At 51.3% G+C, this 26064-nt stretch overlaps 2 protein-coding genes across 3 annotated transcripts; both read right to left on the bottom strand.

The window, feature by feature from the left end:
* Positions 1 to 1328: 1328 nt before the first annotated feature.
* Hs3st6 (heparan sulfate-glucosamine 3-sulfotransferase 6) lies at positions 1329 to 7238 on the bottom strand. 2 transcript variants are annotated; one of them, XM_057775849.1, is made up of 2 exons: positions 6745 to 7238; positions 1329 to 2068 (listed from the first exon to the last, which is right to left on the bottom strand). In XM_057775849.1, the coding sequence occupies exons 1-2, from the start codon at positions 7155 to 7157 to the stop codon at positions 1453 to 1455; spliced, it is 1029 nt and encodes a 342-aa protein (XP_057631832.1). In that variant the 5' UTR covers positions 7158 to 7238; the 3' UTR covers positions 1329 to 1452. The 2 variants fall into 2 exon arrangements, with proteins under 2 accessions (XP_057631832.1, XP_057631834.1); XM_057775851.1 differs by lacking the exon at positions 6745 to 7238 and adding an exon at positions 2633 to 2694.
* A 9150-nt stretch (positions 7239 to 16388) lies between these two features.
* Positions 16389 to 25843, bottom strand: Msrb1 (methionine sulfoxide reductase B1). The gene is made up of 5 exons (XM_057775486.1): positions 25723 to 25843; positions 23059 to 23207; positions 22523 to 22637; positions 18938 to 18969; positions 16389 to 16846 (listed from the first exon to the last, which is right to left on the bottom strand). The coding sequence occupies exons 1-5, from the start codon at positions 25775 to 25777 to the stop codon at positions 16826 to 16828; spliced, it is 372 nt and encodes a 123-aa protein (XP_057631469.1). The 5' UTR covers positions 25778 to 25843; the 3' UTR covers positions 16389 to 16825.
* Between the last annotated feature and the right edge of the window lie 221 nt (positions 25844 to 26064).

Here is a 26064-nt window from a genome sequence, read left to right as displayed (position 1 = left end):
GTGGATCAGGGTGATGGTGAGGGTCCTGGGACTGTCCAGGGAGAAACCAGATGTGAGTGCAATGGGCTGGCAACTGACCCAGGAGCTAAGGGGTTTCCTGCCCTCCTTCCCACCTCTGGCCCAGGAAATAAAGACAGTCACCAATCTCATTAGGTCCCATCCACCAAGGCCAGGTGTGGACTATAGCTCCCTTCACCCACGTCACCCTGCGTCCGGAGGAGACTGTACATTCCTCTCATCTGCATCTAGACCAAACATCTGTCCAGAATATTGCCATGGTAGCTGCCCTGTAGGTACTGGAAGGAAAGCCCAGTACCAGCTCCCAACCCCACTATCCTGGCCCAGGGCAACACAGCTGGAGAAAGCACCAGCCCCTCAGGGCAGCCCCAGCCAGGAGTGTGAGCTCAGAAGCACTGGAGTGAAGGCAGGGCCCTGCAGCCCTGAGCCTCTTTTTGGCAGAGACTTTAATAGACCCTGTGTCCATACTGCCGATGGGGTCATGTGACCCGCAGAACCTTTGCTTCGCAGTGAACCTTGACACTCAGGTGAGGCAGATGCTAACAGACTATCCTCATCCCCAGGAAATCTTTTACTCCCTAAGTATCTCTGAGAGGGAAAATCCAAGGACAGGCCCCGAGACCCAAGGAGTCCCAGATGCAAAGGCCATAGCCAGGCCCTTAGGCAGGCCTGGGACAGTAGAGGTAAGATGTGGCTTAAGTGGCCTCTGAGGTCATTATCAGGACAGCTGGGCATCTGGAGTGCGGGAGAGTACCTGGCCTCTTTTGGCTAAGAATGAGCAAGGGCTACTGATGGGCACTGGTTCCTGCTCTGCCCTGCTGAGGGTGTGTAGAATAGAGGCAGGAGATCTGGAGAGCAGGCACGGCATTGTGGGAGTGGCGCCCGGTGGGCAGTGCCAGAGTGTGGCTGCACTGGAACCACGTGGTGGCTGCTAGAAGGACTTGCTCACCGGCTACCTACTACCCAGCCACACCATTAGGCTCCCAGGTGGGGCTAAGGACCACACGAAGCGGTGGTTACGGCACACACAGTTGGTCAAACCAGCTTTGTCTTGCTCTGTCGCTCAGGAGCCTGGAGCCTGTTTTCAACCTAGACATAGGAGCAACCCTCCTCAGCCTCCTAGGGCTGAAAACAGTAGCTGTGGACACCCTCCAGAGCCACCTGTGTGTCACTGGGCAGGTGCTCAACCTCGCTAGGCTCACACGGTCATCTGAGACGTGGGACCGAGGACACTGACTGCCTCCCAGGGCACGACGCCATTCAAACAGTGTCCACCCCCACCCCCAACGTCAAGCCCAAGTGGAAGAAAACAGATCTGGGCTTTATTTCTTAAATACTCTCTCAACACAGCATGTGTAGCGCCTGCTACGGCCAGGCAGACAAACATAAATTAAAGTTACTGGGCGTCCAGAGAAAGGCTGAGCTGGACGTTCATCAGTCCCAGCCAAAGTCCTGGCCAGTCATCTGGTAGAACTTGCGGTTGAAGGGCCGGTAGAAAGCCTGCAGCCGCTGAACCACAGCCTCCGGCACTCGGGGGTGAGGCCGGCCCTTGGATTTACCCAGGCAGCGGGGGCGACCACTGCCCTGGGCCTTTTTGAGGCAGGGGAAGCCTTTGGTAGCATTGAAGTAGAAATGCTTGTCAGTGACCACCCGCTTGAGGCCCAGGAAGTCCTGTACCCGGCCCACTTCACCGGCTGGATCAGTGACCAGGCGCTCTCCACTGACAAACAGGAAGTGGGACAGAGGGAAGTATCGAAGCCAGTTGTCCAAGTGCTGGGCATAGAGGCCAATACGCACAGCGCTCCAGGCTGTGTCCACGGGACCCAGGCCACGGCGGAAGGCCAGGGCACGGAAGCTAGGCAGGCCTGGGGTCTTGGAGAGTGTCTGGGCATAATCAGAGATGGCCCGGGTCACAGGGTTCCGCACCACCACAATCAGCTTGGTGTCTGGGGACATGCTATGGATCCGGCGGGGAGCCTCCTGAGTCACAAAGTAGCTGGGGGTTTTCTCCATGGTGATCTGCCCATCCAGGGTACGTGGCATCAGACCCCTGTGGAATGGCAGAGAGTAACTGAGTGATCGATCATAACACACACTCTTCCAAAGCCATTTATTTCCCTTCCCAGATAGCTCAACCCTCGGGGACCAGGCAACCTCTCCTCCTCTGAGAGAAGCCCAGGCTAAGGTGGGCTATCCTTCTCCCCTCTTAGATTCACCCTCCTGAAGTCCTGGGGTACCCAACCCAGTGTGGGCCTGCAGTGGAGCCCAAAGCCAGGGCTGCCCTAGTCAGTACAGCTCTAGGGTAAAAAAAAGTGACAGCCCCGGAGGGCAACGGCCACTAAGATATTCTTCAAGTTTTATGACCCTTCTCCCTGAAGTTTCGCCTCGATGGAGTCCAAGCCAGTCCCACACCAGAGACCAACCCACCCCTTTCAAGGCTGCTCTGCCTATCCTTGACCAGGCACCCCGAGGCTGGCCAGCACAGACCCTTCAGGCCTCTTTACTGTAATCATTGACCATGAACTAGGTCATCGATTATGCAGCTACCAAAGTCTGGCCTGCCTCCCTCCCTCCCTCCCTCCCTCCTCTAAATTCAATTACTTCCCCTCTTGACCTTCAGTTGTCTCTCTGGACCCAGTGAAGAACACCAAACAGTCACCAGCAGAGTCTAGCATCCTTAAGAAAGTCGGGGATGTGGCCTGATCCACCTGGGGCCTATCCCCAAGTCCTGTAGTAGCCTCAGGGTGCCAAGAGCCAGCGCTTCTGAAATTTCCTTCATTCTGGAGAAAGAGTGTTGGCCTAATCCAAATATTCAGAGAAAGTCGGCAGACTAGAGTCAAGCCCGAAACTGAGGGGAGCCCACACAGAGCCCAGGCAGGCCCAGGCACCCTGAGAAGTGGCCTCAGGCTGTGCCTGCCAGCCAGTTAGTACACAGTGAGGTAGGGCAGGGTGGGGCGGGTAAGTTAAGCAAACAGCTCTAAAGAAAAGCCAAGAACTGGGTCAACAGAGGCAGAGGCAGCGGGGCTTAGAGAGAGAGACACCTGTCCAGTCGTGACTCCCATCCTCTTGGGGACACTGTCTACCCCTCACTGACCACCCCTAGAACTCACTCTGGTCAAGCTGACACACTGGACTAAGCCCATCTTTACTGAGTCACAGGTCTTCATTCTCCTCTCTCTGTTCAGGCTCCCAGGCAAATACAGGCAATGCACAGGTGCCATGCTGGGGTGCTTGGTTTGGGGGTGCTGATAATGGACAAGGGATATGTGCATCTACCCCATTAGACAAAAATGAGATCAGGCCTAGATATGGTGGTACATGTTTATTATCTAAAACTCTGGGGACTGAGGCAGACAGGATAGAGAGTCTGAAAACAGGCTAAACTATACAAGATCTTGTTGGAGAGAGAGAGAGAGAGAGAGAGAGAGAGAGAGAGAGAGAGAGAGAGAGAGAGAGGAGAAAAAGAGGGAGAGAGAGAGACCCCCAGCAATACCAGGCTCCTGACATCATCCATGACCAAAGCTGAGAGAGGTGAGTGACATGTGGGAAGCCCTGCAGAGCAAGGATCCAGGCAAAGCTGGTCCGTAGAAGTTATAAGGATTTGTGTCTCGGTCCTCCACCTGGATGACAGGGTGAACCGGGAAAACTCCCCCATTTGATAGGAAGGAATCTTACTTAAGACTGAGAAAGAACAAGAAGGACTGAGGAGAAACAAGAGGCCTCAGGCCTCCTCCCGGCCCACCTTGGATTCCACAGGATTTCTGTTCCCAGAGTCCCTGTCCCCAGTACTCTGTCTTGTACAATCAGGATCCACATACTGTCAGGGGAAGTTCAGTGAGCTTAGGCTACAACTCTAAGGTCTGAGAACCAGTCCCAAGCCCTTCTGCAACCTGACATCTTAGGCATCAGTGATCCTCCGTGAGCCTCAGGAGCGAGTGAGCGTGGAGAGAAGAGAGCAGTGTGTTTGGAAGGTGAGGTCGAGCAGAGCAGAGTTCTGTCAAGCTGCCCTATAAACCTTCCCTCTCTCCTGTTGCATTCACCCCATCTGGTCTGCATTTCTCCGTGGCTCCCAGCCAGCCTGAGACCACGCCCCCTGTTTGCCCAGCCCCTCCAGAACCACCACTGTATCCCATACCTCATTTGGGTCAGTTCCAAGGGGACCTTATCCCAGTGTTAGAGAGTGCTAGGAACCAAGTCCCCAGTCACAGGAGGGAAGACAGCTCAGCTCCTCCCCCTGCATACCCAGGCACACCCACCTATGACCTGATCTTAAACCCCAGGAGCTACAGGGATTCCCCTACCTGTATCCCTCCTTACCCTTTCTTGCTTTTTCAGAAAATATCACTGACTGACACCCCAAATCTTCAATAAATGAGGGAGAGTGGGCTAGTAAATGCTGCATGGTTTTGAGAGTGGCCAGGGGCCATGGCCCCCAAGAGAAAAGACCCTGAAAAGCCTAAGAAGCTAGGAATGTAACTCAGTTGATACAGTATTTGCCTAATGTGCACAGGTCCTGAGTTCAGCTCTTAGAACCGCATACAAACCAGCCATAGGCTGGGCGTGGTGGCATTCGCCTGGATCTCTTTGAGTTTGCAGCTGGCCTGGTCTGCACATCTGCACAAGTTCTAGGCCAGGCAGAACTGCAGAAATGGGACCCTGCCTCAAAAAATAAAAACAAAAATAAACAAAGTAAGTCCTCTTGGTTTGATGACATGGCTCCGCAAGTAAGGACACTTGCTGTGCAAACCTGGTGACTAAATTCAGTCCCTAGATTGGGATTGGGAGGAGAGAAGACTCCTGAATTAGCCTCTGACCTACATGCTCATAGCAGCATTCTCTCTCTCTCTCTCTCTCTCTCTCTCTCTCTCTCTCTCTCTCCTCTCTCTCTCTCCTCTCTCTCTCTCTCCTCTCTCTCTCTCTCTCTCCCTCTCTCTCTCACACACACACATGCACATGCGCGTACACACACACACACACATGCCACAGTGGTGCCTGTACTAGAGATTCCATTAATCATTCCCTACACTCATGAGGTATAGGCAAGAAGTTCAACATTATCCTTGGCCACACAGGGAATTTGAGGCCAACCTGAGCTACAAGAGACCCCAAAACAACAACAAAGTCAAAGAAATGATCTAATGGAGAAGCAGGGAGAGGCAACCCAGGCCCCCTCTGCTGAGTCCAGGGGCTGGTCAGGTCACTGCCGGAATGAGGCAGCTCACAGCCCAGTGCGAGCAATATTCCAAAACCTCACCAGTGCCTGCTCCTTTCCTCAACCCATACCCGGACAGAGTTCTGCAGGTTCTGGGGGCTCAGCCCAGGTCCTGTGACTGGAGATACTGAGTCAGAGGTGCTCATTCTCAGAGGCTCGGTGGTATACACGAGAACACTACCTGAGGAGCGGTTACTAGAGAGGACAGCAGCCCTTGTGAAGACGCTAAGCTGCACAGTCCCGAAGCCCACCAGGGCTACTCTGCTCACCCCAAGCTTCTGATTAATGGGATGAGGCCATGGGTTCCACTCCTCCCCAGCATCCTATGCTTCCAGATGGACTCTACAAATACGGTATGCTGTCCTCACACTCCCTACAACTATGCCAGGAACATCCGTGTTTCCGAGAGCCTCTCCTCAGGTAGTACAACCCTGCAGAGCTGGGAGCTTATCTCCCAAATCCAACAGTCTCAATGCAAGTTAACAAATGGAAGGAAGGAAGGACCTGGGAAACAGAAGCTGGTGTGCCTGGGCCACCCTCACTAATCCTCCAGGTGACTTTAACTCAGCACGGACTTGCAGATGAGGCAAGCCAATCCGTGAACCCTCATTTTCCCACAGGACGGGAAGGGGTACCTAGAGGCCTGCAAAGTTGCAGGAGGCAGTGGGTGGGGCCTGCCTCCAGCCTCTAATACCAAACTCAGCAGGGGAGGGGCTGATCATCCACCAGGACCTATTGCTGGGGCGGTGCTCCCCACATTCCACTGCTGCACCCCAAGTCTGTCCTGGGTGGAGAGAGGACAGCTACAGGAAGCTGTATGCCAATATTCCAATCCCCACCCTTGGGCTGCTCTGAAGGGCAGGGTCTCCCTCTCCAAAGACCAAACCTAACTTTCTCCAGATTCCAGCAGTCAAGAAAGGCTCACCTGATGAAGGGTGGGGGAGGTTCGCGGGGGTAGGAACTTTCTAGAGAGCGTCTAGAAACCTGAAGATCCTTCCTAATATACTTGACTAGTGGTCAGATAATTACCCATACTTACTCAGACTTATAATTGGGGGGCGGGCACGAAGGGATGATAAGGTGCCTAAACTCCAAGTATTTCTAAGGCTCCCAAATAATCCCACTGGGGCTATATTATATATTAATAGTTTAGTGGTGGAATACTTGTTTAGTACATATGAGGCTCCAGGTTCAGTCCCCAGTACCCGACCCTTTAAAAAGGCAAGTCTCACTGGCTTGAAAATACTTCCCAGCTAGGATCACACCTTGCCGAGTCCCTCAGCCCACCCAACAGGAGAACGGGGTTTTCCCTGAGGTTTTCTAATCCCTGGGGCCCTTGGCTATAAAAGGCCTTTCTTTGGGCGTCTCATCCACGAGGTCAAGTTTGTTTCTCTAACAGGCTTATTTCAGACCCTATTTGTCCTGGGTTCCGGGATCGCACGACGCCCCTGAGCTAAAAGCACAGTCCGTGGCGCACACAAACGCTGAAGGGGCAGACCAGCAGGGGCGCTCACCGGTACCAGGCGAGCCCGCGTTCGTAGCACCTGTCGAAGAAGTGGGGTTCAGAACCAAGTGCACGGACGTCAGGGTGTAACCGCAGGAACTCCAGCAACGCGCGCGTGCCGCCTTTCTTCACACCCACGATGAGCGCCTGTGGGAAGCGCCGGCGCCCCGGGCCGCTGGCCACCGGCAGATCTGGCGCTCCCAGACGGCGGGAGGAATGGTGAGGCTCGGCGGGCGCGGGAACCGGTGCAGGGGCACGGGCGACAGGTGGACAGCGGCCCGGGAGGGCAAAAAGGCAGTAGGCGCCTAGCAACAGAGCTACGAACGCCAGCGGAGCACGGGGAGCACGCAGTGCAGCCCCCTGCCCCGACCCGGCGCTCTGGAGGTCCCCAGCTCCCCCGCCTAGACCGCCGCTACCTGCCATCGGGTCGCGCGGCGCCCAGGTCTGGGAGCGGGGATAGCAGACAGGAGCGCATCCCGGCTGTTGCACGCTCAGCCCGTGGGCTCCGGGCTTCTGGGTTGAGCTCAGCAGCCCAGCCGCCCGAGAGTTGGAGAAGGATGGGGGCGGGGCGGGGCCGAGATGCCCCTCCCTGTCCCGAGCTCAGGCCACGCCTGGAACTCGCAGACTCCCGCTAACTTCGAGCTCGACTGGATGCCATTCGGGCTACCCCCAACACTCTTAAGCTGGTCTCCGGCTCACTTGACTCCAAAGTCTTCGCTCTCAGACTACGGGAATGCGGTGGCAGGGAGAGACACAAAGCAGCGACAAGGACTTGGCGAATGAGAGATCCAGGGCGACAGGTGTGCGGTCTCAACCCTGGTTTCCTGAAGCCGGAGCCTCATCGCTGGGCGAGTCGGCAGACACGGGGTCCAGGATTCCGCCCGTGCTGGGAGAATGAAGCCCGGCGGGCATCCGGCGCAAAATGGGGGGTCCCCAATCCTGAGCTTGTGGCAGGAATGCTCACTCCTTGCCGGCAGTCCACCTAGCCATCCACCAGAGTGGGAGCCCTGCTCCGGGGAGAGAACTTATTAAATGGTCTGGTGACCATTTCAGAGTCCAGGTGACAGATAGAGCTGGGCTCCCCAAGATGTCAGTGATCCCCTCGAGAAATTGCAAAGTGGCTCCCCCAGAAATTGGAGAGACCTGTACTCGGAGGCAGAGAAGGCAGGCACCTAGCCTCTGTCTGTGGAGCTTCCTCTAAGTATGGAGAGGTCCCTGGGCTCCTACATGTGTGGAACTTGTCAGTCGAAGACAGTTCTCCCCCATCTCCTGTTCCAGGTTCACCAGGTGCTTGCTAGAAAGGCGGCGGGGAAAGGAGACTCCAGGAGGGTGAATAAGTCATCCCGACCCAGGGGAAGGGTAACTATGCCTAGGGCTTCTTTCTGCCTTGGTCCAACTTCCTGGCTGCTAGGTCCAGTCCCTGACCCCACCAAAGAACCTCAGCCCCATTCCCCAGCCTCCCTGGGCCTCGAGGCATCTGAAAGTTTCTCATCATTGTGGGCTGTCTCTGAGGGGGGCAGAGAACTTCAAATGACCCACAGACATTTAGTTCCCACACCCAGGGCAGCTGGGTCCAAGGAGTCACCCAAATCCAGTCCCAGACACCAGGCTACCTTTGCTTGTCAGGGCAAGCTGGTGCCAGCAGTCCTGTGGGCGGGTTTTTAGCCCAGCACTGTCTGGGAAGCGTGTCAGTACATGCAAGATCCCAGGAAGTTCTTCTTCAGGTCTAGCTGTAAATGGGATTTGTTGCAGGCGTGTTGGTCCTCAGAGCCCTCCTAGGGAGGTCCCACACTGCAGTATTGCACCAACACAGTCCAAACTGTCGCCACTTGGGACTCTAAATCCCTACACTCATTCCCAAATGTATTCCCTAGTAACTCTCCATCTTCCCAGCACTGGCTAAGTTCCCACCTCCTGCCCTTGGTTCTCCTGTTTCCTCTGCAGGGGGCCTTTTCCATAGGGCTGAAGATTTCCCAGGAGACACTGGCCCAACAGCAAGATGAGTTGAGCATTTGGAAGCTGACCCCCTTCTCTACTTTCTCTCTGGCTCTGTTGGTGGAAATGGTACAAATCTGGGAACATCCTGGGTGACACGAATGGCCAAGGTCTCCCAAGCACCTAATGTGGATCCTAGCGCTCAATGAGTACTTAATAAATCTGATTAGTGAGGAGTTAAGGAAGACTTTCCGGGGTGAAGGCAAGGAGGTAAATACATTCCAGGCAGAAGAGAGAGTGAGGTGGTGGTAGGTGTACAGGCTCCACAGTGGAATACATCTGAAGGAGACCAGAAGTGGGCATGCAAACTCATCCTTTAGAGAAGTAGGGGAGGGCCTACTTCCTCTAGCCTTATGGCCACAGACTCTGGCTACCTCCAAGATCCTGACCCAGGGTCTTTGGGAAAACAGCTTTATGGAGGTACAAGTCACATACTATCCAAAGCCAGAGGTCACTGACTTCCAGTTTTTCATCATGCTGTGCAATCATGACTATCATCAATTTTAAGTTTTATTCTGTTTTAACTGTATGAGTGTTTTGCCTGCATGTATATATGTATGAGTACTGCATGTGCCTGGTGCGTGAGGTCAGAAAGTCTGGTTCCCTGGGACTGGAGTTACAAACAGTTATGAGATACTATGTGGGTGCCAGAAATTAAGCCCAAGTCATATGGAAAAATCAGTCATTATCTTTTGGGGAGTTGAGGGGGGTTGTTTATTTCTCAAAACCAGATTTCTTTCTTTTTTTTTTTTTTTTTTTGGTTTTTTCGAGACACGGTTTCTCTGTGGTTTTGGAGCCTGTCCTGGAACTAGCTCTTGTAGACCAGGCTGGTCTTCAAAACCAGATTTCTTTGTGTAGCCTTAGAGACCAGGGTGGCCTCGAACTCAGAGATCTGCCCCCCTCTGCCTCCAGAGCGCTGGGTTTAAAGGTGTGCGCCACCACCGCCTGGCTGTAGTCAGTGCTCTTAACCACTGATCAACTCTCACTTTTATCCAGCTTTGAACATTTTTATCGCTCTCAAAAGGAAGCCTAGACCCGTTAGCAGTCATTCCGCGTTATCTCTTCCCAGATGTGCCTGGTGGCAAGCCACCAAAGCATTTCTCCTCTCTACTGGCGGGCCAATCGGATCATCGTTGTCTGTCAGTTTGCCTCCGTCTTCTCGCGGGCTCTTCCACTGTGCTGCACACTGGGGCTCCATCCTGCAGGGTCTTTCAGTTCCTTCGTGTGGGAACTTCATATAGTTCCCTGTCTCCCTTCGACCACTGCAGAACCCGTGGATAGTGTCCACTTTCTGGATATAACTATTTCTGGTTATAAACAGCCATCTACAAGGTCTTGGGATTTTGCTTTGGAGGAGAATTTCTAGGTCTTAAGGTAACTCCATTTAATACTTTGGGAAGAGTCTCCTACTTATTTTTCTTTCCTTTTAAAGATTTATCATTTTAATTCCGTGTATGTGTGTGGACCTGTATGTGAATCTATGTGTGTGTCAGTGCCCAAGGAGGCCGGAGGCATTGTGTTCATCTGGAGCTGAAGTCAAAGGCAGTTGTGAGCTCCCTAACATGGGTTCTAGGACCTGGATTAAGGTCCTCTGCAAAAGCAATTATACACTCTTAACTAATGAGCCATTTCTCTAGCTCCAAAGAACCTCATTTTGAAAAACCTTCTTAATGCTGGGGAGTGGAGGCGCACACCTTTAATCCCAGCACTCAGAAGGCAGAGGCAGGTGAATCTCTGAGTTCAAAGTCAGCCTGGTCTACAGACAGATCCAAGACAACCAGGGCTATAAAGAGAAACAAAACAAAAAGAAGAAAGAGAAGAAGGAAAAGAAAAGCTTTATTTGTTTGTTTTGAGTGTGACGACTTATTGTGTGCACATATGGATGCCAAAGAACAAAGGCATCTTTTGTCTTTCAGCCTTTACATGGGTCCCAGGGTTTGAACTCGGGTTACTAGGCTTGCACAGAAAGCACCTTTACCCACTGAGCCATTTTGACAACCCAGAAATGCCTCTTTGAAGGTAAAAGTTGATTCCAGAAACATCCTCTGTGTTTCTCAACAATATGATTACCCGCCTCCCTCCCTTGGGACGTCAAGGCTGGTCCTCGGCCTGGCTCCTGGCCTGCTTTGCTGCCAGGACCCAGCCCCAGATCTTTGCTGCCAGGTCCCGGACCCAGCCCCAGAACTTTGCTAACGTCCTCCTGTGTGACCGACCTATGGACAGTGGATCCCACCTCTCAGCCGTGGAGTCCTGGGAGGGTGACTTGCTTCCTGCTGTCTGGTTCTACCTCTTTTGCTCAGAATTAAACACGAAGTTCCTGAGGAGTCTTCATCTTAAGAGTCTCACACATAATTTCAGCACCTAGGAGGCAGATCATCCCAGGCCAAGGCCATACCCTCTCTGAGGAGTGGACGGGTTGGGAGGGTAGAGGGGAACTGGGATTGATATGTAAAATTTAAAGATAAAATTTTTTTTAAAAAGATGGAGGTAGAGGTTGAGCAGTGTGTCTGCCTTTAGTCCCAGCACTCGGGAGACAGAGGCAGACGGATCTCTGGGTTTGAGGCCAGCCTGGTCTACAGAGCGAGTTCCAGGACAACCAGAGCTACACAGAGAAACCCTGTCCCCCAAAAAAGATTGGCGATAATGGGAGAAGGCTCAGTGGCTTAGAGTGCTTGCTCCTCTTTCAGAGGACCCAAATTCAGTTCCCAGCGCCCACACTGGGCGGCTCATACCTACTGTAAGTCCAGCTCCAGGAGACCCGATGCCCCTCTTGTGGCCTCCATGTGCCCTCACCCACACATGTAGCCTATACTTATACACACACACCATATAAATATAAATAGATCTTTTCTTTCTTTTTTTTTTTTTTTTTTTTGGTTTTTCGAGACAGGGTTTCTCTGTGGCTTTGGAGCCTGTCCTGGAACTAGCTCTGTAGACCAGGCTGGTCTTGAACTCACAGAGATCCGCCTGCCTCTGCCTCCCGAGTGCTGGGATTAAAGGCGTGCGCCACCATCGCCCGGCTCAGATCTTTTCTTTTTTAATGGAGGTAATGGCAGACTCTCTTTCTGGAGCAGTTCTGAGGATTTATTGATAGAAATGAATATTTACAAGAAATAAAGTGGGATAATTGGGAGTCCAAGGTCATCCTCAGGTACATAGTGAATTTGAAGTTATCGTGGATTACATGAAACCCTGTCTCAAAAAAAAAATACTCAGGGTGTGGCAGAGTTCCTACATAACCCAAGCTGGAGGGAACCCATGTTTCGCTAATTTTGTCAAGGCAGGACAGCCAGGCAGGTGGTAGGTAGTGTAGGTAGTCTCTGAGACGTGGGCCAGCCAGCGTGTGGGTAGTTCAGCTTGGTGTTGAGGATGGAAGGGAGAGGCCTAGGACGCAGGCCCGTGAGCATGCCCCTGGGGAAGAAAACTGACCAGGGCAGTCATGGACAGATGGAAATGCCAGCCACCTACCTCTGCCTATGCTCCCATCAGAGACTGATTAGTTCTTTGTGTGTGGTTTGTTTTTCAGTGCTAGGGATAGGCTTTGCCCATGTTAGCCAAGTGTCCTGTGAGTTACACCTCATCAAGGTTTATAGGTAATTCTGACCCGTTTACCTTGACTTCACAATCAGTTCCAAAAGGCAGAAATGAGCATCGTCAGGACCCCTTTGGGGCTCCAAACCTAAGCATGGTGGACACTCGTCTGTGCTTTTAGTGTGACTGTGTGTCTTTCTGTCTGATTTGTCAGCCTCTTTTGCAGTCTGGACCCCTCTTCACAGTGGGTACCCCTAGTCTGGGCCCCCACAGCAGCAGAGCTGCCCTGCCCCTCTCTGGAAGATGATTAATAACATTGCTCAGTCTCTCCCTCCATGGGGGACTGCTGGGGGCATTGAGCACATGTGAGAGCCCCAAGACCTCCTCCCTTCAAACCACACCCTTCACCCCCAGATCCACTCTTGCAGCCTGCAGAGCCCAAGCCTGAAGGGAGTGATGGGGAGGGGCTGAGACCAGAGGGTGGGCCCAGATGTCCTTGATTTGTGTGGGGTTTTTCCACTTTGGAGGCCGGATATGGCTCCATCCCAGGGAGGAGCCCTTGAGAGAGACCCACCCCATCCACCCAGCCCTAGAGAGTTCGCTTTAGTTCACCCTGGTGGGAAAGGAGGCCAGGCAAGAGCCCACTCTGGGGACAGAGAAGGACAATGCTGACAATACAAAGTATCTAGGAGCTTTCTCTGCCTTTCCCATAGGTGACCTTGACAGAGATTCAGCCCCCTGAACCTTCCTTTCCTACTTTATTAAAAGAGAACTCTAGCCTGCTGTGATGGCGCAGGCCTTTAATCCCAGCACTCAAGAAACAGAGGCAGGTGGATCTCTTTGAGTTCGAGGCCAGCCTGGTCTACAGAGTGAGTTCCAGGACAGTCAAGGCTATACAGAGAAACCCTGTCTCAAAAAACAAAAAATTAAAACAGACAAAAACAAGATCCCAGCCCCCACTTGGCTTCCAGTCATCAGAGGGTGGAAGTGAAAAGCACCTGCTTTTGCTCTGATCAGCCAAGTTCCTCATTTTCTTTATTTATCTTCAGACAGGGCTTCCCTCCTGGTTCCCAGAATCTATAACTAGGAACTATAATTGCTTCTTGCAATTAAAAAAAAAAACAGATCATCTTGGTTTTGTTGTTGTTGTTTGTTTGTTTTTCAGACAAGGTCTTACTGTGTAGCCCTGACTGGTCTGCAGTGTCCTTTTGTAGATCCGCCTGCCTCTGCTTCCCAAGTGCTGGCGTTAAAGGCATGTGCCACGGCATCCAACCCAATCCAACTTTTAACAGTGTAGTGCTTCCAAGTTTTCAGTACCGACTCAGAGCAGTGAGACTGGTGATCTTTAGATAATTAGGTTAGGGTTAGGGTTAGGATGGGTGGATGATCGGGAAGAAGGGGATTCTCCCCGCCTACTCCACTCTTCCAGTGTCCTAGCCCCACCCATGTTGCCATGGATACCCTTCAACACCATGGGAGGGCTGAACATATCTAAAGGATTTCACAGCTGACTACTCTATGACCCAATCTATCCACCTATCTATCCCCAGCGATGACCCCAAGGATTAGAAGGTGAACAACAGAAGCAAGATACCTGGATCCACGCTCTGAGGATGACACGCTGTTACCAATTCACTGACTTGGGTCCTCTGGCTCTAGGGGTAGAAATGGACAGAAACTGTGAGACATCAAGAAGCTAGTGCTTGGGGGCTGGAGAGATGGCTCAGAGGTTAAGAGCATTGCCTGCTCTTCCAAAGGTCCTGAGTTCAATTCCCGGCAACCACATGGTGGCTCACAACCATCTGTAAAGAGGTCTGGTGCCCTCTTCTGGCCTGCAGATATGCACACAGACAGAATATTGTATACATAATAAATAAATATTTCAAAAAAAATCTTTTAAAAAAAAAAAAAAAGAAGGCCGGGCGATGGTGGCGCACGCCTTTAATCCCAGCACTCGGGAGGCAGAGGCAGGCGGATCTCTGTGAGTTCAAGACCAGCCTGGTCTACAGAGCTAGTTCCAGGACAGGCTCCAAAGCCACAGAGAAACCCTGTCTCGAAAAAAAAAAGAAGAAGAAGAAGCTAGCGCTTCACGGGCAATCAGGGGCCAAGCACTATAGTCCTCCGAATTTGACAGCAGGGAGCTGTGTGAACTAGTGGCGCCCTCTAGTGTTAGCTCTTGCTTACTTGCAGCTTGTGGGTAGGCATTCCAGTCCTCTCCTTCAGCCCTTGCTTCACTCTTCCCAGGGCAACCGGAGCTGCCTTGACGCTGTCTGCTGCCGCCCATGCTGCCCTTTGAAAAGCAGCTACTGCTAGACTCTTCCCTCCTGTTTCTCATGTTTTAGCTGAAGTTAGAGTTGTCAAGCAGCCTCGGCCCCTCTGCTTCTGCAGCTCGGGCTGCCACGCCTCTCTGCCTTTGCTCCACTATTCCTGCCACTTTCTCTTCGTTTTCAGCTCAGCCTGCACTGCTAACTGTGAGCAAGATAAGACAGCAACAGAAGCCTCTTGTTGGGCCTCATGTAGTAACACTAAGGCAAATAGCACAAGACTGAGCCTTCCAGCCAATTCGCTGAGTGGAACGCCTTGCTTATATAGAGCAAGAAAGTGTACCAGTCACAGCACACCTCCTGTGCAAATGACAATTTGTTCTTGCACCAGTCACAGCCTGCTTCTCTCTTAACATTTTGTGCTCATATTTATTACACGTGTTTGAGTGTATTGCGCCGTGTGCTTGTCTGGTGCCCATGGAAGTCAAAAGAGGGGACTGGATCCCCTGGCCACCGTGTGGATGATGGAAACCAAACCCAGGTCCCCCGCAAGAGCCACAAGTGCTCTCAGGCACTGAGTCATCATCACTCAAGCCTCTGCCTCCTGTTGCTTAGCACCCATCACTGCAGTCCTCTGCATCCCTCTGCCAGGCCACCAAAAGCAGCTCTCCTTCTCTGACCTGGGTATAAACAGTTGTAGGACCATCTAGAATCTAGAGGTTGGTGACAGCAAAATGTCTGGTGTGAACTGTTTCAAACACCCTTAACTGAAGCCGAGCCTTCAGGAGCCTGGAACAATCAACTTTGATCATCCTGGAGTTTGCTCTAGACAGTCACAGAATGTTCGAGACAGCCAGTGCTGGTGTAAGGACGGTAGTCTGACAGGCTATTTGTCTGACAGTCCTTTTGCTCAAGGCAGCCAGGGTAGCAAGGGAGAGCCCCATAGCTGCCAATTAGGGGGTCAATTAGGAAAATTATAGGAACACAGACATGAGAAGATGTACTTAGGCCAAGGACTCATGGTTAACACTAATAATAGTAGCTTTTCAGAGTTTAACAGTACTGAACATCTGTTCAGTGCTCCAGGCAAGGAGCACCTGCTGGAGGCTGAAGAGGGTCAGAGGTCCTGCGCCAAGGTACACTTACCTCTCCCTCAATATAGAAAACCCAGAGCATGAACTCTCCCCTCCCCCAATATCAAGACTGGGACCATTGAGGCCATTGAGAATGTCAAGTCTCAGCTGATCAGCAGATAGCATCATCAGAGAAGGCACCACCTCCTGGGGCATCTCAACAGTGGGCCAGACAGGCACAGCAGTCAGTTTTAGTAATGGGAAGCCCCAAGCCCAGTCTCTCCACACAAATGCTTCAAACTCCTGCAGGCCTGGACCCTGCCAGACTCCTCCAAGCTTCAAGACCATCAACCCTGACCTACGCTGCCTTCCCACAGACTGAGGAATCTTCCTCCTGGCTCAGAGGCAGGTGAGCGAGGTCCACCTGTTCCTGAGACTCTGGGCAGGTGTTCGCCATGTTTACGACACCCTTTCCCTCCTGCTGGATTGCCTCGTCCAAGCCTTTATAGGAGGGTTTGTGCTTACTCTTATTGCATCTTGTCACGCTAGGTTAGGTTGATATCACTAAGAGGCCTGCTCATTTCTGAAGGGAAATGCAGGGGCGGTGGATCTGAGGGAGGGGGGAGGTGGTCGTGACGGGCACCTGAGAGGAGGGAGTGGAGGCTGCAGTTGGAATGTATGAGAGAATAAAGAAGCACCCTGTTTAAATCAAGTCAAGAGTGGCGGCACATATAATCCTAGTTCAACCCCCAGCACTGCAGTAAATAAATAAATGTAGCAACCAGTCCAGGCTTCATGTTTATTGATTTCCAATTGATTACTCCAGAAAGGATTCAAGATGGGGTGAGTTTCAGCATCACCCATGCTCCCAGATGTCAAGAGCTCCCAAGCACATACAGCAAGGTACAGTGGCTTTATCTCAGGAAGGGACACCCCTGCAGGTATGAACTGGAGGGAGCGATGAGATCAAGGCCCCTGCTACACTGGTCAGGTAACGGGTCAACAGCCATTTTCCCAAGTCAGAGTGAGGCAAGATGGATCCGGATTGTGAAACAGAGTTCTGCTTTCTCTGCCAGAAGACAAGGGTCCAAGAGTCCATGACATCAGCCTTGGTCCACTCCCCTCCCTGAAGGTCACAGGTCATCACGACCCTGGCTGACTTAGGATTTAACCAGAGCAGATCATGCGGTGACCAAGGTTGGAGTAGGTGGCCAGGGAAGCCCCAGTGTTATTCCATCTGCTGCATAGGCTGGAGGAGATAGGCACAAGCTTTAGTGAAGGCCACACTCAGAACTGAGCCCCATAGGGGTGACTGTGGACAGCCAAGAAGATGGATAGCAGGATGAGAGCAAGAGAAGGCTTGGGCACTGATGTTGGAGGTCCTTCTGTATATGTGTTGCTTTTATTGGTTGATGAATAAAGCTATTTCAGCCAATGACTTAGCAGAGCAAAGCCAGGCAGGAAATCTGAACAGAGATTGATAGAGAGAGTAGGCGGAGTCAGAGAGACACCATGTAGCTGCCAAAGGAGCCGGTCACCAGAACTTTACCCAGTAAGCCACAGCCTAGTGGCGAGACACAGAAAAATAGAAATGGGTTATTTTAAGATATAAGAGCTAGCCAATAATAAGCCTGAGATAATAGGCCAGTGTTACAATTAATACAGTGTCTGTGCAATTATTTGGATCTCAGTGGCCAGGAAACAAAAGAGCAGTCTCCAAATGGAGTGCCAGCATGGGCAACTACAACCACACAAAACCTGAGAGAGAGTGAGAAGGAATTCTGGATACAAGAGAACAGAGGTAAGCACAGCTTCTTGATAGCAGCATTTTCTCAGGTGCACTCTGTTTGCTGGTGGCAGGCAGAGGCGTGGCTCCTTTAAGAGTTTCCTGACTCGGCACTAGCAGCAAAAACTGTGCTTCCTGGTTCCTGCCTCTGGTCCTACACATAAATGGGGTCTGTGAGCAGCATGCTACTAGTTGCTTAAGGGCGACAGAGACCTGCTGCATCCCTGGAGCTGGGGTAGTGAGCATGGCTCACAGAGGCGGTGAACATGCGTCCGCCTTGTTGGACTGAGCAGGACCAATAGGCAGGGCCTCTGAATTGGTCCTAGCCATGCCCAGTTAGCATTTAAAAACAAAAAAGAAGGGGGCTGGAGAGATGGCTCAGCGGTTAAGAGCATTGCCTGCTCTTCGAAAGGTCCTGAGTTCAATTCCCAGCAACCACATGGTGGCTCACAACCATCTGTAATGAGGTCTGGTGCCCTCTTCTGGCCTGCAGGCATACATATTGACAGAATATTGTCATACATAATAAATAAATAAAAGAAAAAAAAAACAAAAACAAAAACAAAAAAGAAGGAGGCACTCCTGGTCAGAAAATGATTATAGATAGGCATAAAGACAGTTCAGATAAAAATAAACCTCTGAATGGGTCAGTGTTAGATAAATGTACATAGGCTTAGGAGAGAGAAGAAAAAAAGAGTACAGAGAGTTATAAAAAGAAAGAGGTTTTTTTGGGTTTTGTTGTTTTTTGGGGGGGGGGGTTTCGAGACGGGGTTTCCCTGTGTAACAGTCCTAACTGTCCTGGAACTAACTCTGTAGACCAGGCCTTGAGCCCTTGAACTCACCAGTGATTCACCTGCCTCTGCCTTCCGAGTGCTGGGATTAAAGGCGTGAGCCACCACTGCCCGGCAAAATAAATAGTTTTAAAAAATAAAACAAAGTCTTTAAAGAGACAGTAAAAGTTAAAGTAATATAAAAGAGTACAGACCGTCACAGATTAAAGGAGTAAAGAGCCGGGCGGTGGTGGCGCACACCTTTAATCCCAGCACTCGGGAGGCAGAGGCAGGCGGATCTCTGTGAGTTCGAGGCCAGCCTGGTCTAGTTCCAGCACAGGAACCAAAAAGCTACGGAGAAACCCTGTCTTGAAAATCAAAAAAAAAAAAAAAAAAAAAAAAAAGGAATCCTGAGCTAATAGGCCAAACAGTGTTGTAATTAATATATTTTCTGTGTGATTATTCAGGTCTGGGTAGCAGGGAAACAAAACAGCAGTCTCCGCCTACAGGGTACAATGTCATTCAGAGATGAGCTAAACCCAGAGTCTCTTACAGACTCAAACAGCTAATGGTTTAACGCCATCCCCAGGACCATCATGGTAGAACAGTAGACTTTCCAAAGGTGCTCCATCTAAGGTGATTCCATTCAGAGCCAGGGCACTGGGAGCCTTCCTGATGCTTCAACCACCTCCTCCCAGCCTCCCAGTCTGAATGTCCAGGGTTCCAACACTAAAGTGGGGCTGCCCGACAGTGGGCATGCCCATCTGGAAGGACAGCTGCTCACCTTGTGCCCCTGGGGAGCAGGAGTTTCTCCGCCTGGAAAAGAGAGGAGAGAAAACACATCATTGTTAAGTCAAGCTTCATCTGGTGTGATGGTTCCTAGCTGCAAGCCCAGCATTCCAGAGGAAGGAGGTTCAGGAGGCGCGGTCAGAAAGGGCTGTATGGTAAATTCCAGGCCACTATGGGCCACAGTGACACCTATCTCGAAATATTAAAACCTATTAGGAGACTGAGGCAGTAGATCTCTGTGAACTCAAGGATAGCCAGGGCTATATAGCAAGACCCTGTCTTTGTTTTCTCTGTGAAACAGCCCTGTCTGGTTTGGAACTCACAGAGATCTGCCTACCTCTGCCTCCCAAGTACTGGGATTAAAGGTGTGTGTCGCCACTGCCCAGCACAAGATCCTGTCTTAAAAAACAAAAACCTGGGCTGGAGAGATGGCTCAGTGGTTAAGAGCATTGCCTGTTCTTCCAAAGGTCCTGAGTTCAATTCCCGGCAACCATATGGTGGCTCACAACCATATGTAATTAGGTCTGGTGCCCTCTTCTGGCCTGCAGACATACACACAGACAGAACATTGTATACATAATAAATAAATAATAAATATTTAAAAACAAAACAAAACAAAATAAAAAACCTGCCAGGCGGTGGTGGCGCACGCCTTTAATCCCAGCACTCGGGATGCAGAGGCAGGCAGATCTCTGTGAGTTCGAGGTCAGCCTGGTCTACAAGAGCTAGTTCCAGGACAGGCTCCAAAACCAAAAAAAAAAAAAAAAACCTAAAACCAGGGATAGATAGTTCAGTGGGTAAAGGCACTTGCCATCCAAGCCTAAGACCCTGAACTTGATACCCAGGTTGAAAGTGGAAGACTGAGAACCAATTCCCGTATCTGTCCTCTGATGGCCACACATGTACTGGCATGTACACACCCACAAGTACACTAAGTGAATAAACTAAAATGTATTTTTGTCAGGGAGCTGGAAAGATGGGCTGCTCATCCAGAGGACCCAGGATCTGTCCCCAGCCCCCACATGGCGGCTAACACCATCTGTAACTCCAGCCCCAAGGATCCAATGCACTCTTCTGGCTCCTCCAGCACTGTACACACATGGTACATAGAAATACGTGCAGGCAATGGATGGAAATAGAAAACACTATCCTGAGTGAGGTAACCCAGACCCAAAAAGATGAACATGGGATGTACTCACTCATAGTTGGTTTCTAGCCATAAATAAAGGACATTGAGCCTATAATTTGTGATCCTAGAGAAGCTAAATAAGAAGGTGAACCCAAAGAAAAACATATAGTTATCCTCCTGGATATTGGAAGTAGACAAGATTGCCGGGCAAAAATTGGGAACTTGGGGGTGGGGTGGGATGGGGGTAAGGGGAAATGGGGAGAGAAAAGTGAGAAGGGGAGGATGGGGGGAACTTGGGGGAATGGGATGGTTGGGATAAAGGAAGGGTGGATATGAGAACAGGGAAGTATATATCCTAATTAAGTGAGCCATCTTAGGGTTGGCAAGAGACTTGACTCTAGAGGGGCTCACAGGTGTCCAGGGAGATGTCCCCAGTTAGTTCCTTGGGCAGCTGAGGAGAGGGAACCTGAAATGGCCCTATCCTATAGCCATACTGATGAATATCTTGCATATCACCATAGAACCTTCATCAGGCGATGGATGGAGATAGAGACAGAGACCCACATTGGAACACCAGACTGAGCTCCCAAGGTCCAAATGAGGAGCAGAAGGAGGGAGAACATGAGCAAGGAAGTCAGGACTGCGAGGGGTGCACCCACCCACTGAGACAGTGGGGCTGATCTATTGGGAGCTCACTAAGGCCAGCTGGACTGGGACTGAAAAAGCATGAGATAAAACCGGACTCTCTGAACATGGCGGACAATGAGGGCTGATGAGAAGCCAAGGACAATGGCACTGGGTTTTGATCCTACCACATGAACTGGCTTTGTGGGAGCCTAGACTGTTTGGATGCTCACCTTCCTAGACCTGGATGGAGGGGGGAGGACCTTGGACTTCCCACAGGGCAGGGAACCCTGACTGCTCCTCAGACTGGAGAGGGAGGGGGGAAGAAGTGGGGGGTGGGGAGTGGGGGGAGGGGGGAAGGAGTGGTGGGAAGGGGAGGGAAATGGGAGGCGGAGAGGAGGTGGAAATTTTTTCAATTAAAAAAAAAAAAAGAAAGAAGGCCGGGCGATGGTGGCGCACGCCTTTAATCCCAGCACTCGGGAGGCAGAGGCAGGATCTCTGTGAGTTCAAGACCAGCCTGGTCTACAGAGCTAGTTCCAGGACAGGCTCCAAAGCCACAGAGAAACCCTGTCTCGAAAAACCAAAAAAAAAAAAAAAAAAAAAAAAAAGAAATACATGCAGGCAACTGCCCATATACATAGTATAAAAGTAAAAAGAGAGCGGGGGGGGGGGGGGGTAGTGGCACATGCCCATGCCTTCCCAGCACTTTGGAAGCAGAAGCAGGTGGCGCTGATCTCTGAGTTCAAGGCCAGCCTAATCTACAGAGCAAGTTCCTGGATTAAACACACACACAAATAAATAAGTGAAGGAAAATGTACTTTATGTACTTTTTCTGAAAAGTCCTAAGACCAAACATGAGTCAGCAGACTCCAGGCCAGGTGGAAGGCCCAGGGAGCCAGCACAAAGGAGTGTGCGCACTGCTCATTTCCTGAGATCTACAGGACACACAGTCTCTTCTTCCTTCACCAGACACAGAGAACAAAGAGGACAGCAGGGTCACAAATATCACCATAGCTCAGTGTGTTCCCGGCCTTCCAGACTGCCATTAACCCCGCAGTGAAGACTGTCAGCTGCCCTCAGCCTTCCAGACTGCTCACTAACCACTGCCCCCCCCCTGCTCCATTTTGCAGATCAAGAAACTGGATAAAGGGGGCTGGAGAGATGGCTCAGTGGTTAAGAGCACTGACTGCTCTTCCAGAGGTCCTGAGTTCAATTCCCAGCAACCACATGGTGGCTCACAGCCATCTATAATGAGACCTGGCGCCCCCTTCTGACTTGCGGGCATACATGGAAGGAATGCTGTACACATAATAAATAAATAAATATAAAAAAAAAAAAAAAAAAGAAACTGGATAAAGGGTCTGGCCCTTGACCACTACTGAAAAGGTTGATAAAGGAGCAGTTTTATTGAGTTGTTACTATGTGCTAGGCCCTAGGGGTACCATATCACATTCAGTTGTCCCAGCAGTCCTGGGATAGAAAATATGCTACCATGGCCACTATGCAGAGGAATGATAGGCACTCAGGTTCAGAAGCAAGCCTTTGGTCACATGGCCCACCAGGTCCTCAGCCTTCACCCGCCCCTACAATCAACCGAAGATTCCAGGCACATGGAAAGGCCAGGCCTTGTACAGAGAGAACCTCACGCCATGCTCTCCCCGAAATGGGCCCGTATGAGACACCCTAGACGCTAGCCTCCTAGTCCTGTCCTTCAGCCAGTTTTTGAGGTGCATTTTGCAACAGTCGACAGACAAACCTCCACCACGTGCCTCCCCGCTGCATCTTCCTCAGTGACAACAGGATGTCCCCGCCACTAAAGGTGCTCACCTTTAGGGATGAACTTCAACGAGCTGCTAAATATTCAGAATCGGGATTGTCCTCGCTTGGGGCCATCATTCAGGAACTCGTGGCCCAACCCATTGCCACACTTACCACAGGACACCTGGGAAAATCCAAACACAGTTAGTGGCCCTGCCTGCTGCAGATAAATAATGCTTCCACCATCTGCCCGTTTCCCAAGCTAACTATAGCTCTGAGGGGTGGGGCCTGTGCAAGGAAGCTGTCCTAAAGCTCACTCTCTCTCAGATTACAAGCACTCTCAAAATCCACGTGTGGCGACTTTAGTCCCAGCTCAGGAGGCAGGGGCAGATGGATCTCTGAGTTTGAGGCCAGCCTGCACTACAGAGCAGGACAGCCAGGGCTACACAGAGAAACCCATGTCTCAAACAACAACAAAAAAATCTTAGGCGCCAGCGTCCCAGCTGAAGATGGAGACTTGGAATAGCCTGAGGGAGCAAGGAAGAAACGGGTAACTGGTTCCAAGACCCTCCCTGGCCGGCACTCACCAGGACGATTGCACCCACCTTTAAAGCTTCGGGTCGGTTCTTCTCAGGGCACTTGGTCACACTGTCTGCATAGACGGTTTCAGTGAACGCTGGCCATGGGGAGGAGTGTGCATACTTGGAGCGGCTGGAGAACAGCTCATAGCCACACTTGGCGCACACATAGACGCCTGCCGCAGAGGAAGAACAAGCACAGAGTCACCCGTCAGTTCCATCTGTCTGTACAGTTTTCCTTGTCTTTGGACCCAGGAAACGACAACACTAGCACCGTCCCATCGTGGTGGTAGAACACCCGTCCCCATGTACCCCTACTCATAGCCTATTGATTGGCTCTGGGAGACCCAGCAAGGCCTGGCTGAGTCACAGGAGACGAGGAATCATTCTCTGGGCTCATTTCTGCTACTCTCCGTGGCCCCGTGATGAAATCTTTAACCTTTTAATTATTTAGTTTCGGATGTTTTAAGACTTTACTTTATGCATATGGCTATTTTGCCTGCATGTACTACATGTATGCAGTGCCCACAGACACTGGAAGGGTCAGATTCCCTGAGACTGGAGTGAACCATCATGTGGGAATAAAACCCCGGCCCTTTTGCAGCCCCCTTGGGGGTTTGTTTAGTTTGTTCTGAGACAACATCTTGTGCAGTTAATTTGTGTGGTCAGTTTCTGTTAACTTGAAACAAACTGGAGTTGCCCAGGAAGAGGACTCCAGACGAGGCCTTACCTGATCAAACTGGTCTGTGGGCATGTCTACGGGGGCATTTTCTTGATTAATGACGGCTGTGGGAGGGCCCAGCTCACTGTGGGTGGTACCATCCCTAAGTAAGTGGGTCTAGACTAGCTATAGAAGAAAGGTAGCTGAGGCAGGTGTGGTGGTGCACACTTTTAACCCCAGCACTGGAGAGGCAGAAGCAGGAAGATCTCTGAGTTCGAGGTGAGTTCCAGGACAGCCAAGGCTACAAAGAGAAATCCTGTCTTGGAAAAAAAAGAAAAAGAAAAAATGAAAAGGAAGAAAAGGAAGGAAGGAAGCTGAGCAAGCTAGGGCAGCAAATCAGTAAGTAGCATTTCTCTGTGGTCTCTGCTAAGTTCCTGCCTCTGGGTTCCTAACTTGGCTTCCCTCGATGATGGACAGTGACTTGCAAACTGAAATAAACTCTTTCCTCCCCGGACCGGTTTTGGCCAGTGTTATCACAACAGAGATACAAACTAGGACACGTCTCACACTGTAGCCCAGGCTAGCCTGAAACTCTGTAATCCAGACTGGCCTCAGATCTAAGGCAATGCCCTGGGTGGTAATGGCGCACGCCTTTAATCCCAGCACTCAGGAGGCAGAGACAGGTAGATCTCTGTGAGTTTGAGGCCTACAGAGAGAGTTCCAGGACAGGTTCCAAAGCTACAGAGAAACCCTGTCTCGAGAAACTTAAAAAAATAAATAAATAAATAAAGGCAATGCTTCTGCCTGAGCTTCCTATACCCTGGGATTACAGATGTGAACCATACTTGGCTGACATATCCATGTATGGGCAAGAAGATGGAAGGCTGGTGTTGCGGACACACAATAAGGTATGTGGCCAAGAGAGAACCCTAAATACCTGATGATGGCCTTCCTTTACCCCTGGATAAGATCCACGCAGCAGGGCCCCTAACACTGCCAGCGTAACCATTTGGTCTCCCTCGAGTGGGCATCTCTGCTACTCTACAAAGTTTCAAACTGGATACCCAGCCATGGGCCTGCTCTCTGAGCAGGAACAGACTAGCCTTAGGGAACAGTCTTCCAAGCCAAAAGGGAACCCCATAAGAACAACTGCTCAGAAGAAAGGTTTCAACCTGTCCCCAAAAGATCACCTGAGTGGAAGGAGTCTTTAAGGTTACAAAACTGAATTGCATAACTACTTGAAAGACTAAAAAATGGGAAGTTGCAGGGTACTGAATCACCCACCACCCACCCCTTGAGGGGTGTGAACTGTTCAGACTGTACCGGGAACTGGAGAGGAGGCAAAACATAGTGGAGTATTCAGCTTGCCAGGGCAGCCTGGGAGCATCTGGAGTCCTGCAGCCAAGATGGACTCAAGGGAGTGGCCCTGTATTACAGCTGGCATATACAGATGCCCAGTGTCACAGCTCAGCCCTCTGGAGAACAGACATCCAACAAATTCCGCCCCGGGAATGCCAATGCCATAGTTTTACCAAATTAGTCGCGCATCAGCAGAAGGGGACTCACCAGTCTCTCCCAGCCTGGGTCTACTGCGCCTAGGCTGGACGGGTTACACTTCACTGACAGCTAACAGAGAGGTCTGGGAGACACCCGGACAGGCACATTCAGGACTTAACGGAAAGTGCCGAACGAGTCCAGGAAGGAACACACAACAGGGAACCTTGGACCACAAATCCTCGTAATCCCGCTCCACTCTGAAACCATATGGATAGTACCACCCCAAAGACTCGGCCCAGAGGGTCCCCAGTGAGATCTACACAGAGGTTCAAGGCCTGCCCCCCACGAAAACAGATATTACTGGAATGCCCCTTCTCCTCTCAAGTCCTCCTGCTCCAGCCCTCGCCAACCCCTTCTCCTAGTCCTTCTTTCCCAAGCTCGCTTCTCCTCAGCAGCCACGGTCGCCCCATCCTGGCTCGGGGACTCCACCACCATCCAGAAGGCGATGCCTGCTTTAATGCCACAGGCTGTACCTGGCTCGAAGTGATTCTGGAAAACCTCGCCCCCAAAGAAGCTGCAGAACGACATGGCCGCAATGGGACAAACCAAAGCACCGCTCCGGAACACGAAATCCCTCAGCTCTAGACGCAAACCCGCCCCCTTCCTAATGACCAATCACGTACAGGTCTGCTCTAAGCCCCGCCCCTAGAGGAGAATCACTCCAGGATTTCCCACCCCTAGAAGCCCCGCCCTCAACCTGTCTGTCTTTCCTCCGGTAGGTCCTAAACCCCACCCGTCCAACCAATCCCTCCCAGGAACCAGGTTTCCCACTTCCTCCTCCCGGAGGCCCCGCTCGGAGATCCTCTTCCGTGGAG

The sequence above is a fragment of the Chionomys nivalis genome, chromosome 7, assembly GCF_950005125.1.
Source record: "Chionomys nivalis chromosome 7, mChiNiv1.1, whole genome shotgun sequence".
Lineage (NCBI taxonomy): Eukaryota > Metazoa > Chordata > Mammalia > Rodentia > Cricetidae > Chionomys > Chionomys nivalis.
The sequence above is the reverse complement of the archived record's forward strand: the minus strand, read 5'-3'. Positions and strand labels throughout refer to the sequence as shown.

Coding starts and splice junctions, on each gene's coding strand:
- Hs3st6 (XM_057775849.1), bottom strand. CDS start 7,157: ATGGCAGGTAGCGGCGGTCTAGGCGGGGGAGCTGGGGACCTCCAGAGC. Junction 2,069..6,744: donor CGCGGGCTCGCCTGGTACCG/GTGAGCGCCCCT, acceptor GCCATTCCACAG/GGGTCTGATGCCACGTACCC.